Here is a 16723-nt window from a genome sequence, read left to right as displayed (position 1 = left end):
AATGGAATTGTGCATTTACACCCCGGATGTGGTTATTTTGTAAACAAGCTTTTGATTGACCGCAAATTTGTTCTGGTTGTGATTGTTATTTTCTCTTTGTCAATGTTTGTTCAAGGTCTACCATTGTATAAACATAAGCGAAATAAGAATCATTGTTCAATGTTTTATGGACAGCCTGAAAGTAAATGTATTGTTATAACATGTAAGATTTATTTTATTTGTATTTTCTTTAATTGTACAGAAACTCAATTTAATAAAGTGTTGTGTTTAGAATAAGATGTCTCATCCAAAATGTAAACTGCCTGATTTCGGACATTTATTTTGCATTTTCGCGGTGAAAGGGGTGAAATGCGACAGTGTGAAGAATCTGACAATTGCTGGTGGGAAAAAGAAAATCACCACTTGTCGCCTTTTCGCATTGTCGACTTTTCGCTACACCACTTGTCGCCTTTTCGCAACGCCAAATGACGCTTTTTCGCATTGTCGCCTCGCCATTTGTCGCCTTTTCTCGACGACACATGGCGCATTTTCGCGTTACCGTCTTTTCGCCTCGCTACTTGCCGCCTTTCGCTTCGCCACATAGAGCATATTCGAATTTCCGCCTTTTCGTTCGCCACTTGTCGCCCTTAAGCTACGCTACATAGAGCATTTTTGCATTACCGTCTTTTCGCTACGCCACTTACCGCCTATTCGTTACACCACATATCGCCTTTTTGCTACGCCACATGGCGCATTTTCGCATTGTCACGCTTTCACGTTAGCGATCAGCACAAATGTGGCAATGAAACATGCGCCAAGTGTCGGTACGAAAACATGCCGTATTATCAGTTAGCAAGGCACATCTTTAATAGACAAGAACAGTTAAGTTATGCCTGCAGAATTGAAAACATTGTCCTTGACTTATTATAAGTTTGCTCTGACAAACATATCAGTGACGGGTTTAATAAACGATCTGACACATCAATGACAAGGGTGAAATATGTTATTGCCGTCAAAGGACAGTCACAGGGATGTTTTAATGACGATGACATTGATCCTTCGCACCGTTACGTACATCAAGTAAATATGTATAACACAATACGTTCCATTTCTTCTAATTGCAATGAATAAGTGAGATCTCTTTAACGAGTTACGTGTAAAGTGATTCAATATATTTCTTATCCTTATCCTTGGACATGCCTCATTGATTTCTCTTACCCCATTGGTCAGATAACTTTTAAAGACCAATCAAAACACTTGGATCCCAATCTAAAATTAAGGTTAATCTAAGGTAGATAGGTATTGAATACAGCCCCTGAATCACTTCTGTGTTGGCGATGTATGGCAGAATTCCTTTCTAGAATGGAACCTCAGACAATTCATTTCGCTGGAACAATAGTGAGACTCACTTATTTAGCGAATCTTATGAGTTCACGTTGTGGGTCTCTGGGTCGTATTGACAAATTTTAAGTTTGTTATGCACCAGTCCTTTGTTACCACGGCCCCCAAAGTCCGGGGGTATATTGGGGATAGCCGGGGTAATGGACCGTGTTTCTACCTTTCCGGTGGCCCCGCAGTGCCGGATGAATGCGGTGGTTTTGTATTCGCGCCAAATATAGCGGGGAATGTACCTTACTTAGGGTCCCTGGGGTGCAGGGGCATTTGGCGGGGATTTTACCATCAGTTCGTTCCCGCAGGGCGGGGGTTTTACCCGGGCTTGGCTGGACCGAAAGTCAAAGTCCCCGCTATTTCCCGGACCTGGAGGGGCCGTGGTTACAATTGACTAGTGCATTATGAAAATTAAAAGCCGTTCATATACTTTACTTTACTAGATAAGGACATTTTTGAGATCTTGACACCAAAGGCAAATTTTAAGTAAAATATAAGAACCCAAGAGAAATGCCTTAAATTTCCACAAGTTCTTTAATGGATGAAATCGGAAGCTTATGTTGATTTCGACCGGTTTTTGAAAGCCCTTTTGCATAAATATTTAAAGGGGAACTACTCTCCCTACTGCCTTTGGATTAAAACATGTGACTAGATAATTTAGCTAGCTACAATGATGTAAAAGATGTAAACAGATTGTTGTGTTTGTGGCGAGCCTGTATGAGGTGAGCAAAACATAGTTGTCACAATAGCGGTTCCGTGTATGAGTGCGTCAATGTGTCCGTCCATGCGTCCGTCCGGACATATTCTTGTCCCGGCTGTATCTTGATCATAAATTTAAGTATTGTTTTCAAAAAACGTGCCATGAAGGTTCACCTTGATGAAGTTGCACACAATACCTAGGCTGTATCTTTAAGGTCAAGGTAACGCTAAGAGGACAATAGTAACAATGTTCTTTCTGTGTCTAATCAGTTCAGAAAATAAAAGCGATAAAAAAATTGGGAACATTTAAACACCGTCATTTTACTTATAAAAGTTTTTTCTGCCTTTAATGATGCTATTTTATAGTTTATGTGTAAATAAGACAATTTCTAAAACATTATCAAGTTTTTCCTAATTTTTGTATCAGTTTATAACATTTATAAGATTATAAATACCGAGCAGTGCATTTAAGAATTAAAAAATAACTCACGAAACACGTTTAAAATAGTTGTTACTCGTGTGTCCGTGTATTTGAACATACGTTTTGCTCTAAAATATAATAAAGTCATTATTTAGCACTAAATTTTGAGTACAAAACATTGAGATAATTATAACACACTTAGATAAATATTTCCTTCGGCGCTGTGAAACGGCTGTTGTTTACACAGACTATAACTCATTTACTTTGACCCTAACTTCCACGTAAAACGTGTATTTTACATAACGAAATCTGAAAGTAAAGTGCAAATTTATTCCGGCAAAAATAATAACAACGCTGCGTCCTGCAAAATATTCCCGACAAAAGATTTTGTGGTTACTCGAATCAGAGGAGAGATATTTTATGAACGTTTGCAAGCGAAGAATGTACAGACTGGAAAAAACTTTTAATACAAATCCAAAGCCTACATTGCAGGTTTAAATTCTAAGTAAAACAAATTCAGGAAATAGGGGCATTTTTAAGTTAACAAAAATAATTCGGCGCAGTCAATATATATGTTCGGGCGCAACTTTTAAAAAAATCGTTTATTATTTTTGGTAGCGGCCTATTAGACGAACAAATGATAAACTTGTTGTGGCATTATACGAGTTTCAAAACACTTGCAATGGAGGATCCCTATGAAGAGTGTAGCAGGTCACCAGTAGGTGCGCCAGTGTGTCTGTCCGTCCGTCCGGACTGAACCTTTTCCGGGCCGTATATTCACCATGCCACAACTAATTATCTGCTTATTGTTCAACTCAATGTTATTAAGTGTTGCAATTGCATGAAAGAACATGTCAAAGGCTCTTTTAACGAGCTCGACATGTCGCCATGTGGTGACTAGTTTATAATGGGTGGCCAATGATTTTAAAACAAACAAATTAACACTAATGACAGACCCCCCAAAAAGCACGTCATAAGCACCATGTATGTTGCGCGTTATGTTCATCAAATACACCCAATATGATCTGTGAACAGGGTCAGGATTTACCGATGATAATTGGTTCTTTCCCGGGAATTAAGAAAAGCATGACACCTTTAACTGAGAAAGAAAAACAATTAAAAAGATTAAATTATATTTTTGCTAAAGAAAATAAATAAGACAAAACAAGCTAAAACTTTGTATATATTTTTTATAAGCTTTGTGAATACTGCCCATGCCTCTCCTGTGTGTTAGCAACGGAAGTCAGGCCTCCTATGTGTTAGCGGGGGAAAACAGGCCTTCTGTGTGTTAGCGGGGAAGTCAGGCCTCCTCTGTGTTAGCGGGGAAGGTCAGGTCTCCTGTATGTTAGCGGGGAAGTCAGGCCTCCTCTGTGTTAGCGGGGGAGGTCAGGTCTCCTGTATGTTAGCGGGGAAAGTCAGACCTCCTGTGTGTTATCGGGGGAAGTCAGCCTTCCTGTGATAGCGGGGGAAATAAGCCGTCCTGTGTGTTAGCAGGGGAGTCAGGCCTCCTATGTGTTAGCGGGGGAGTCAGGCCTCCTGTGTGTAAGAAGGGAAGTCAGGCCTCCTGTGTGTTAGCGGGGGAGTCAGGCCTCCTGTGTGTTTGCGGGGGAGTCAGGCCTCCTGTGTGTTAGCGAGGGAGTCAGGCCTCCTGTGTGTTAGCGGGGGAGTCAGGCCTCCTGTGTGTTAGCAGGGGAGTCAGGCCTCCTGTGTGTTAGCGGGGGAAGTCAGACCTCCAGTGTGGTAGTGTGGGAAGTCAGACCTCCTGTGGGTTAGAGGGGAAGTCAGACCTCCTGTGTGATAGCGGGGGAAGTCAGGCCTCATGCGTGTTAGCGGGGGATGTTAGGCCTCATGTGTGTTAGCGGGGGAAGTCAGGCCTCCTGTGTGATAGCGGGGGGAGTCAGGCCTCCTCTGTGTTAGCGGGGGAAGTCAGACCTCCAGTGTGGTAGTGTGGAAAGTCAGACCTCCTGTGGGTAAGAGGGGAAGTCAGACCTCCTGTGTGATAGCGGGGGAAGTCAGGCCTCCTGTGTGTTAGCGGGGGAAGTCAGACCTTCTGTGTGATAGCGGGGGGAGTCAGGCCTCCCACGTGTTAGCGGGTAAGGTCAGATGTCTTGCGTGTTAGAGGGTAAAGTCAGACGTCCTGTGTGATAGCGGGGTAAGTCAGACTTCCTCTGTTGTAGCGGGATAAGTCAGACCTCCTCTGTGATAGCTGGGTAAATTTGGAGTCCTGTGTGAAAGCGGGAGAAGTCTGGCCTCCTGTGTGTTCGTGGGGGAGGTCAGGTCTCCTGTGTGAAAGCGGGGGAAGTCAGGCCTCCTGTGTGATAGCGGGGGAAGTCAGGCCTCCTGTGTGGTAGCGGGGGAAAGCAGGCTTCTTGTGTGATATCGGGGGTAGTCAGGCGTCCTGTGTGTTAGGGGGGGAGGTCAGGTCTCCTGTGTGATAGCGGGGTAAGGCAGGCCTCCTGTCTGTTAGCGGGGGAGGTCAGGTCTCCTGTGTGAAAGCGGGAGAAGTCAGACCTCCTGTGTGTTATCGGGGGGAGTCAGGCCTCCTGTGTGATAGCGGTGGAAGTCAGACTTCCTGTGTTGTAGCGGGGGAAGTCAGACTTCCTGTGTGATCGTGGGAGAAGTCAGACCTCCAGTGTGGTAGTGTGGGAAGTCAGGTCTCCTGTGTGATAGCGGGGTAAGTCAAGCCTCCTGTGTGATAGCGGGGGAGGTCAGGTCTCCTGTGTGATAGCGGGAGAAGTCAGGCCTCCTGTGTGTTAGCGGGGGAGGTCAGGTCTCCTGTGTGATAGCGGGAGAAGTCAGGTCTCCTGTGTGTTAGCGGGGGGATTCAGGCATCCTGTGTGTTAGCGGGGGGAGTCAGGCGTCCTGTGTGATCGCGGGAGAAGTCAGACTTCCTGTATGCTAGCGGGGGGAGTCAGATTTCCTGTGTGTTAGCGGGGGGATTCAGGCCTCCTATGTGTTAGCGTGGGGAGTCAGATTTCCTGTGTGTTAGCGGGGGGATTCAGGCCTCCTATGTGTTAGCGAGGGGAGTCAGGCGTCCTGTGTGATAGCGGTGGAAGTAAGACTTCCTGTGTTGTAGCGGGGGAAGTCAGACTTCCTGTGTGATCGCGGGAGAAGTCAGACTTCCTGTGTGCTAGCGGGGGGAGTGAGATTTCCTGTGTGTCAGCGGGGGGATTCAGGCCTCCTATGTGTTAGCGGGGGGAGTCAGGCGTCCTGTGTGATAGCGATGGAGGTCAGACTTCCTGTGTTGTAGCGGGGGAAGTCAGACTTCCTCTGTGATCGCGGGAGAAGTCAGACTTCCTGTGTGCTAGCGGGGGAAGTCAGATTTCCTATGTGGTAGCGGGGGAAGTCAGACTTCCTGTGTGATAACGGGGGAAGTCAGACTTCCTGTGTGGTAGCGGGGGAAGTAAGACTTCCTGTATGATTACTTGGAAAGTCAGACTTCCTTTGTGGTAGCGGGAGAAGTCAGGCGTCCTGTATGATAGCAGGGTAAGTCAGGCCTCCTGCGTGTTAGCGGGGCGAGTTAGGCCTCCTGTGTGTTAGCGGTTGAAAGTCCGGTCTCCTGTGTGATAGCGGGGGAAGTCAGGCCTCCTGTGTGATAGCGGGGGAATTCAGGCCTCCTGTGTGTTAGCGGGGAAGGTCAGGTCTCCTGTGTGATAGCGGGGAAAATCAGGCCTCCTGCGTGTTAGCGGGGGAAGTCAGGCCTCCTGCGTGTTAGCGGGGGAAGTCAGGCCTCCTGTGTGGTAGCGGGGGAAAGCAGGCTTCTTGTGTGATAGCGGGGGTAGTCAGGCCTCCTGTGTGTAAGCGGGGGAGGTCAGGTCTCCTGTGTGATAGCGGGGTAAGTCAGGCCTCCTGTCTGTTAGCGGGGGAGGTCAGGTCTCCTGTGTGATAGCGGGAGAAGTCAGGCCTCCTGTGTGATAGCGGAGGAAGTCAGACCTCCTGTGTGATAGCGGGGGAAGTATGGCCTCCTGTGTGTTACCGGGGGAGGCCAGGCCTCCTGTGTGAAAGCGGGGGAGGTAAGGTCTCCTGTGTGATAACGGGAGAAGTCAGGCCTCCTGTGTGTAAACGGGAGAAGTCAGGTCTCCTGTGTGATAGCGGGGTAATTCTAGCCTCCTGTGTGTTAGCGGGGCGTGTTAGGCCTCCTGTGTGTTAGCGGGGAAAGTCAGGCCTCCTGCGTGTTAGCGGGGGAGGTCAGGTCTTCTGTGTGATAGCGGGAAAAGTCAGGTCTCCTGTGTGTTAGTGGGGGAGGTCAGGTCTTCATGTGTGATAGCGGGGGAATCAGGCCTCCTGCGTGTTAGCGGGGGAGTTAGGCCTCCTGTGTGTTAGCGGGGAAAGTCAGGCCTCCTGTGTGATAGCGCGGGAAGTCAGGCCTCCTGTGTGATAGCGGAGGAATTCAGGCCTCCTGTGTGTTAGCGGGGGAGGTCAGGTCTTCATGTGTGATAGCAGGGGAAGTCAGGCCTCCTGTGTGTTAGCGGGGGAGGTTAGGTCTCCTGTGTGATAACGGGAGAAGTCAGGCCTCCTGTGTGTTAGCGGGGGGATTCAGGCGTCCTGTGTGTAAGCGGGGGCAGTCAGACCTCCTGTGTGTTAACGGGGGAAGTAAGACCTCCTGTGTGATAGAGGGGAATTCAGACTTCCCGTGTTGAAGCGGGGGAAGTCAGACCTCCTCTGTGATAGCGGGGGGAATCAGACTTCCTGTGTGATAGCAGTGGAAGTCAGACTTCCTGTGTGATAGCGGAGGAAGTCATACCTCCTGTGTGATAGCGGGGAAGTCAGACTTCCTGTATGATAACGGGGGAAGTCAGACTTCCTGTGTGGTAGCGGGGGAAGTCAGACTTCCTGTATGATTACGTGGAAAGTCAGACTTCCTGTGTGGTAGCGGGAGAAGACAGGCCTCCTGTATGATAGCGGGGGAAGTCAGGCCTCCTGCGTGTTAGCGGGGCGAGTTAGGCCTCCTGTGTGTTAGCGGGTGAAAGTCCGGCCTCCTGTGTGATAGCGGGGGAAGTCAGGCATCCTGTGTGATAGCGGGGGAATTCAGGCCTCCTGCGTGTTAGCGTGGGAAGTCAGGCCTCCTGTGTGGTAGCGGGGGAAAGCAGGCTTCTTGTGTGATAACGGGAGTAGTCAGGCGTCCTGTGTTTTAGCGGGGGAGGTCAGGTCTCCTGTGTGATAGCGGGGTAAGTCAGGCCTCCTGTTTGTTAGCGGTGGAGGTCAGGTCTCCTGTGTGATAACGGGAGAAGTCAGGCCTCCTGTGTGATAGCGGAGGAAGTCAGACCTCCTGTGTGATAGCGGGGGAAGTATGGTCTCCTGTGTGTTACCGGGGGAGGTCAGGCCTCCTGTGTGAAAGCGGGGGAGGTTAGGTCTCCTGTGTGATAACGGGAGAATTCAGGCCTCCTGTGTGTAAGCGGGAGAAGTCAGGTCTCCTGTGTGATAGCGGGGTAAGTCAAGCCTCCTGTGTGTTAGCGGGGCGTGTTAGGCCTCCTGTGTGTTAGCGGGGAAAGTCAGGCCTCCTGTGTGTTAGCGGGGGAGGTCAGGTCTCCTGTGTGATAACGGGAGAAGTCAGGCCTCCTGTGTGTTAGCGGGAGAAGTCAGGTCTCCTGTGTGATAGCGGGGTAAGTCAAGCCTCCTGTGTGTTAGCGGGGCGTGTTAGGCCTCCTGTGTGTTAGCAGGGAAAGTCAGGCCTCCTGTGTGTTAGCGGGGGAGGTCAGGTCTCCTGTGTGATAGCGGGAGAAGTCAGGTCTCCTGTGTGTTAGCGGGGGGGGGGGAGGTCAGGTCTTCATGTGTGATAGCGGGGGAAGTCAGGCCTCCTGCGTGTTAGTGGGGGAGTTAGGCCTCCTGTGTGTTAGCGGGGAAAGTCAGGCCTCCTGTGTGATAGCGAAGAAATTCAGGCCTCCTGTATGTTAGCGGGGGAGGTCAGGTCTTCATGTGTGATAGCGGGGGAAGTCAGGTCTCCTGTGTGTTAGCGGGGGAGGTTAGGTCTCCTGTGTGATAACGGGAGAAATCAGGCCTCCTGTGTGTTAGCGGGGGGATTCAGGCGTCCTGTTTGTAAGCGGGGGAAGTCAGACCTCCTGTGTGTTAACAGGGGAAGTAAGACCTCCTGTGTGATAGAGGGGAATTCAGACTTCCCGTGTTGTAGCGGGGGAAGTCAGACCTCCTCTGTGATAGCGGTGGGAGTCAGACTTCCTGTGTGATAGCAGTGGAATTCAGACTTCTTGTGTGATAGCGGAGGAAGTCATACCTCCTGTGTGATAGCGGGAAAGTCTGACTTCCTGTGTTGTAGCGGTGGAAGTCAGATCTCCTCTGTGAAAGCGGGGGAAGTCATACTTCCTGTGTGATATCGGGGGAAGTCAGACTTCCTGTGTGATAGGGGGGAAGTCAGACCTCCTGTGTGAAAGTGGGTGAGGTCAGACTACCTGTGGTGTAGCGGGGGAAGTCAGACCTCGTCTGTGATAGCGAGGGAAGTCAGACTTCCTGTGTGATAGCGGGGGAAGTCAGTTCTCCTGTGTGATTGCATTCTTGTTCACCAGAGTGATGATTCTACGCGTTGATTTATCATTATCAAACCTCTGCTGAATGGGATGGTGTGATTGTGGGTGTTTTATTTGTTGTATTCTTGGGAGGAGGACTTTGCAGAGTCGTTTGAGATATAAGCTAGAGGCGTCCATGTGAAGGAATTGCCTACCATTATAGGAGCAAGGGAGCAGTCATTTAACTATTGAAGTTATCATATACTAAAAGGCTTCTGGTTTGCGCTGTAGGCTTTTGTCTGCGAAGGAAAGTCCTCGGATATAGGAGTTTCGTTATTCGGCATTTTAATTAATAAGAATTTTAGCAACGTATTTCAGGAGTTAAATGATAGTTATCATATTGCGAATCATTTGTATTTTATCAAAGATGAAAACTATATAGTAAAAAAGAGTGCTTACAAAAACATTAACATTTAAGCATACAGCTCGCCTTTTCATTAATTATTATAACAACCATCAAATGGTTAACTTTAACATTTTTCTGGTAATTATATTACAAAAGCTCGTGCCCTTAAGCTATGGAGGACTTGCTAGACATTAGAGTATGTGTCGAAGTACAACGCCCGTGTGCATCAGACATGACACTTGAGTAGGTGTCGAAGTACAACGCCCGTGTGCATCAGACATGACACTTGAGTATGTGTCGAAGTACAACGCCCGTGTGCATCAGACATGACACTTGAGTATATGTCAAAGTACAACGCCCGTGTGCATCAGACATAAGGACATTAGTGACTCTGTCAAGGAATTAAGAAACAACGCTGAAGAGGTATTGTTTTAATGTACTACATAAATTATAATGAATTAAATAATGACCTAATTTATAGTAACAATGGAACAATACCGACAAAAACAAAAAAGCATAAAATGTTACGGTACAACGGACAATCATAAACGTTTGAAATGCATCTTACTAGTTCACCGGTTTAATACATCACTAACATATATATAAACAATAATGAAATGGAACACCGGTATAAATTATTGTTGTTAATGAACATTTATCAAAATAATAACCATTACAGCAGTATCATAAACAAACCTACCACTCGATTCACAAAACATGAATTAGTACACGACATTAAACGACTTAGTAGGGCAAAATAATAAAATGTACGGAAAACCGTTCAACAAAAATATTTGCTTCTGTTGTATTGTTGTAGGGCGTTCGTCAAAAAATATAAATTAAACCACTTTTAAGTTTGATTAATCAGATATTTGCAAAAATAACATTTCTGAAACGTATTTCATTTTAAAATAAAAAAAATGTTACAATATGTTTATGTTTCATATTTAAAATGTGCACCTATCAAAACTGATTACCAGTCCGGGGAGGGGGCAGGTTAATAAGGGAATTTTGAAAACGGATGGTAACCTGACAGTCGGAATTTTAATAAACCCGGTGGTTCATCGCTATCCAGGATTGAGTCTTGACGGGAGTTTTTTCGAAGGATTTTGAATGCCTATAACATCCCTGTTCCAAGGGATTAAAAAAAATATTCCTTCTCCAGAAATGGGATCTAGTCAATACAATTTCAATGTTGTCTTAATCTTTTTTGTGGGCCCCGGAGATCGAAACATCGATAGTTGCAACAATTACAGTTTCAGTTCACTAGTGTAAAGACTAATTGTAATAATAATAATAATAATAATAATAATAATAATAATAATAATAATAATAATAATAATAATAATATTAATAATAATAATAATTGATGAACATCATCATGGTATACTCAAAAGATTATTAGGTAATACGATTGATTACCACTTCATGCTAAACATTTCATTTTAAATAACATAACCTCATACACATACACATATGGGCGCTACAGATACCAATAAATATGTTCTTAAGCATTGATATCGGCATTAACTTTTTATTCTAACTTATATCATATCTCAATAAAAATAGCTTGTCTTATACGAAGAATCTACTATTTTGCCGTCATTGATAGCAGGCGGTTGCGCACCCAGCTTAGTACCCTGAACATTTAGTTATCATTAATAATTAATGACGCGGTTTCATTGGTGCCGAATGGTTGCTCTTCGGAATCTAAACAATAATGTTATTTTCTATATTTAGTAACAAACCCCTATATTACGTCATGTGCATTCATGGGTAATACCCTAAGTTGAAGAGTAGTACATTGTAACAGGCGATTTCATTGGAAGAATAGTTTTATCCCCTACCTCATTAGTATTCATGAAAACAAGAGTTTCTTGGATGATTTTCTCACGGTGCTCAAGTAATGTTAGCGAAACAAATTACCGGGGTTGCGAAAGATGGTGCATCTTGAAAACAGAATACCACTCGACTATTGAAAGGAGGTGTTGATATTTTCACCTGTCATTGCTGTCAAGACTAAAACTGCTGTTATCACGATTAAGGTGCAATTCGTGCACACGGAGAACGTTCAAATGCGGTCATTCATCTTGAAACGTGTGCGTCGAGATCCGCCCTTCATTCGTGGACTTTAAAGTTGAGTTACATTGACAATTTGTAAAATAAATCTCATTGGGCCAGTTTTACGAAACGACTAAGACCAGCAATAACCATTGCTTAGTGTGTTATTCATATATTGTGGGTTTGCCTTACTATGATTGGTCAATCAAATAATTTCATTAAAGGATCTTAATCGTTACTACAAACATCCTAAATCTGAATATTTAAAAAATATTTGGATGAAAATCAAGCAATTTTGGCCTAATTGTTCAACTCGCTCACGGTAAGTATACTGTAAAACATGCATATCTCAAATTATCCGTAAATTAATAACACGCCATCCTGTTTATTAGGTCACATACCGATGTATTGTACGTGTTTCAAAACATGCATGCCACTGAAATTAAATTACCCTAATTTCACTGAAACGCGCGTCTACTTCCTATTCTATTGAAAATGTGTTTCTTAAACACATCACTTTGTGCTTTACTAAGCCCCCATCTCTCTTCCAACAGACTCAGGTGTGATATACAGATTGTGTTTAAAAGTCACATTAATGCAATTCATACTAATTAGCTGGATATCAATTAGCTTAACCTGTATCAAGGATTTTTGCTTCTTAATATAACTTAGAGGTTTTACAGAGGTCAAACATTATTTCTTTTTTATGATTAAAGAACATTGTTTGACTAGATTTTGAACCCTCTTACATGTTATATGCATCGGCAATGATTAACATTTAACTGTAATAGCTGTAACTGTTTATTGCCTTGCAATAATAATAGTAACATATTTATACATGTTATACAGGGGCTTTACTCCTGTTTGCGTGGCCCAACGATTACCAGTTTTGCCGATTATCATAGTGCTTGTACAAAATGATTTAAACATTCACAAATACATTCACATATTTCACATACAATTCTAAAACTTGCAACAATGTGGTTATTGGATGCCATACGTCTACCCACACACGAACGGAGTCATAAAGCTGATAAAACATACATACATATATTACGATATCCGACCCATAAATATCAAATACATTTACCAAATGCTAAATTTTGATGTCTGGTGCCCCATAAAAGTTCAGTATCATGAGAAAGGTAAATAATTGCTGATAATTATAATGTAATGCAATTAAACCAAATTAATTTTCCATATTTGCAGGTGGGTTTTTTCGGGTTTTTTCTGTACCCCTTCAAAATTACCATAAAATGATACCAAACAAGTATATAGGTACAACGCATCCAAAATTCACATATTAAAGGGTCGGATACCTTTACAATGCTTTATATTTTCAAAAATGCACCGAAATAGAACCTTCAGATCAATTGTATATATTACCCGTGCCGTTCAACATCGCTATGATACATAACAAACACTTTATGGAATATGAAAACAACACGACCCTCAGAAATTTTACACATGTGGGAAGTTCGGAAACAGAAATGATCATAGTTTCAAAAACATGTTGTTGTTTTCCAGACTAAGATATGTGTTGGTCGAGACCGTCCCGAGGCGGTGACCCCTATATTTATTATTATAAACATTTTGACGCGCGTGTGTTTTTCTTTGTCAGTTAGTAACGTTGCATGGAGCTCGTTAAATGGCTTTTAAAAACTACTTTCCAATCAGATGGCTTTATTTCAATAAAAAATGTTGACTGTCAAATAAAAACGGAGCTTAAATAGCGTGTTCCATTGACTCTGCCAATGAAAATTAAATACTCTTCAATATCTAAGTCGGTTAGAACGGAAAAAGAAATTCCATCCAATAAAGAATTTTCCTGTATGAATTCTAACCAATATGTATGCAAATATCAAACAAATAAGTGTTAAAATGTGGCGTTAATTTAAATATACGAAACGAATTGATGAAGCAATGTATGACCAATATCAATGCACAGCATTTCGCTTAAATATTTGGAATAAAGACGCACAGCTAAACGCATCACTAAAATATACGGACTAGTAAAAATAAATGTATTTTAATAACTTTTCAATCACGACCACACTAGTCGACACGTGCACTGACTTGGTAACAAGTTTTTAATGGTGGCGTGCTTGACATTTAAATACTTGTCCATGAGAACAAAACTAAAGTCGGAATAGCCGTTCGGTTCACAAACAACTCTGTAATATTCTTTCGAAATTCCACTCGTGATGTCATTCGAGATAGATGTCTGTTTTGTGACCTCATATTCGGATTTTTGTCCAGTGACGTCATGAGATAGAATCGGTGCCGACTTGGATGATACACACACTGTAATGTTTACAACAGCTGGATAAAGTATACTGGAAAACGATGAAGATAAGTTTTGAGACACCACCGTTGGTGTACAGCAAGGTTTAAATGATGAATGCCCGTCTTGTGAGGTCATTAAATTATCAACACCAACTCTCTCCACTTTTGTTCGAATGTCAATCGAACGTTTTTGTCTGTATGTAGATTGAGGTAGTGGTGGCTTAAAATCTACATGAATAAATGGTATATATGTTTTCCCTAGTGTTCTTTTCTTTTGTTTTCCAAAAAGTTCCAATTTAATTTTCTTATTACACTTTTTACACTTAAAGCATAATGTATATGTGTCATTTGCACCAAACACATCTGGGAAATGAGAGATTGGTAGATCAAAACTGTACCAATCTGATTTTGGAATTTTCCTCTTTGTTTTCACCAATGTCACTAAAGTCTTCCCATCAGTGATAAAGATCTTGATTCGCCTGAACCTATTTTTTCTCTTCCTTCTATTTTTTCTCCGCTTATGTTTATCTTCAGTACTCTGTACTTCTGTACTCCTTCGCAGACGGCGTGCGTCTTTAACGGAAGTGACGTCACTCTCATTGCGTTTTCGCTTTTTCTTACCCCGTGTTTTCCGTATATACACGTACAATGGTAGTTTATGGGGAGTGAGACTCTGGGCTTTTCTAAACTTGAAGTCCAAACATTTGCTCCGCTTCGATGCTGAAAATATAAAAAAGGAAATAAACTTGTGGGAATAAAAACACCAATTCTACATCGTATGAAACAGATGTATAAAACAGGAAGTTATTTTCATTTCTACTTTGACTTTGCATAATTCATTGGAGACTACAGGTACGATCCAACGAGACATCATTTAGCAATGGCCTAGTTTAGAGACCCTAGATTCAATTATACCATGGAAACTACAAGGACGATCAAACGAGCCATCTGTTAACAATGGCCTAGTTTAGAGACCCTAGATTCAATTATACCTTGAAAACTACAAGGACGATAAAACGAGCCATCTGTTAACGATGGCCTAGTTTAGAGACCCTAGATTCAATTATACCATGAAAACTACAAGGACGATCAAACGAGCCATCTGTTAACAATAGCCTAGTTTAGAGACCCTAGGTTCAATTATACCATGAAAACTACAAGGACGATCAAACGAGCAATCTGTTAACAATAGCCTAGTTTAGAGACCCTAGATTCAATTATACCATGAAAACTACAAGGACGATCAAACGAGCCATCTGTTAACAATGGCCTAGTTTAGAGACCCTAGATTCAATAATACAATGAAAACTCTAGGGACAATCCTGGGGGCAAAGATTACACAATAACAAAGGCCTAGTTTAGAGACGCACAGTTCAAAGTAGAATATCAAACCAGAGATACCAAGTGACACAAGTAACAGACAGATTGCCTTGATACGATCATATCGGTTTCAATAAAAGTTTTGGTTACAAACCTTCGAAGATTAACCGGCCTTAAGGGACGCAAATGGGTTATTTCTCAAAGATAAAAAAATGGTGTTACAGATTCTAAATTTGCCAAGTAAAATTAATTACTTCTATTGAATGTCATATAATACACTATTTTTTACCAATTTCGGTCAGTTTTTTAGTGTTGTAAATCAAGATTATATTTAATGAACTGTCAAATTGGCAAAGTGACTGTTTTTTATATAACATTTAATCCAAACTTTAAAGCAAAAAAACCCAACTGAATTATAACAACCCATTGAAATGATAGGATGCCAAGCTGATACTTTTCTCACACAAATACAAAGGTAACTAGTTACATGGACAAACCCAGTAGCTAGCACGTAACTTTTCCCCTAGTTTAGAAGCACACAGTTCACGGGCCTTTAAAGCTGCACTCTCACGTTTTGACAACTTTTATTTATTATATGACTGAGAATGAGCCATTTGTTTTGCAAAAATGCATGTAAACCAGTGGTATAAGACTGTGGACAAAAAAGCAAATCAAAGGTTTTCAAATTTATGTCCGAAAAAATTGATGTTGTATGCATTTTTCCTAAAGCTTATGTAACGCCTTTTAACCATTAATCATTAACATTTGAACGTAAATATGAAAAACTGCGATCTGATTTTTTTTAAATGCAGTCTTATATCACGTTTTGTATGGTATTTACGCAAATATTGCTTCATTCCATGACATAAAAATAAAATAAAAAAGTTGTAAAAACAATGAATGTGTGGGAGTGCTGCTTTAAAGAGTGTCACACAACGTCTTGACACCGCAAACAGGTTAAGGTTATCGCCCGGAACGATCCAAGATGCAGGAGTTCATCAGTTTAACAAGTGTATAAATACTTTATCTTGTTCCTGTGCCAAGATTTATCTGTGATAGCCGTATAGACAATTTAAGCCACATCGGAACCCACATCAACTTCAACACAATATTGTATTAGGTCAAACAATTTTGACAAACTTAAAATAAACTTCAAGTTCTGAACAAATACACTTACATTCAGACAGACGGACGGACGGACGGACAGGCATATTCACAAACAGATGTACAGACATACAGACAGATTCACAGAGAGACAGACAGGTACACGGACATGTACACACACACACACGCACGCACGCACGCACGCACGCATGGCACGCACGCACGCACGCACGCATGGCACGCACACATACACAGAAAAACAGGCACACAGACAGACATCACATGCTACAAACAATAGCAAAAAATCCAAGACATATGTTGTAAGCGAATTTGACTTCTCGGTTTAATAATTTTATCACCAATTCACATCAAATAGTCTATCAAAGCTTACAGTCAAAATATTTGAATAACACTTATTGGCATGGTATGAAAACTAGCATTAACATATTTTACAAAATGTTAACCAATTCAGCACAAATATTGTTTTTTGTTTGTGTTTTATGAAGCGTTGGCTTGCTCTTTCAGTTTGAAATTTATCATTAGAATAACGGTTTAATGCCATAGATAATAGATCAAACCTAGGCGTAATCTTGTGCATTG

At 42.6% G+C, this 16723-nt stretch overlaps 1 protein-coding gene across 3 annotated transcripts in view; it reads right to left on the bottom strand.

Annotated features, from left to right (window-relative positions):
* Positions 1-9786: 9786 nt before the first annotated feature.
* The window catches only part of LOC128239861 (uncharacterized), an 88023-nt gene continuing 81086 nt past the window's right edge, over positions 9787-16723 (bottom strand). For all 3 annotated transcript variants that reach the window (XM_052956308.1, XM_052956309.1, XM_052956306.1), the window contains exon 3: positions 9787-14419. In XM_052956308.1, coding sequence (XP_052812268.1) covers positions 13458-14419 — 962 coding nt within the window. In that variant the 3' untranslated portion in view covers positions 9787-13457. The remainder of the gene's footprint in view (positions 14420-16723) is intronic.

This window comes from Mya arenaria, chromosome 7, assembly GCF_026914265.1.
Source record: "Mya arenaria isolate MELC-2E11 chromosome 7, ASM2691426v1".
Classification (NCBI taxonomy): Eukaryota; Metazoa; Mollusca; class Bivalvia; order Myida; family Myidae; genus Mya; species Mya arenaria.
The sequence above is the reverse complement of the archived record's forward strand: the minus strand, read 5'-3'. Positions and strand labels throughout refer to the sequence as shown.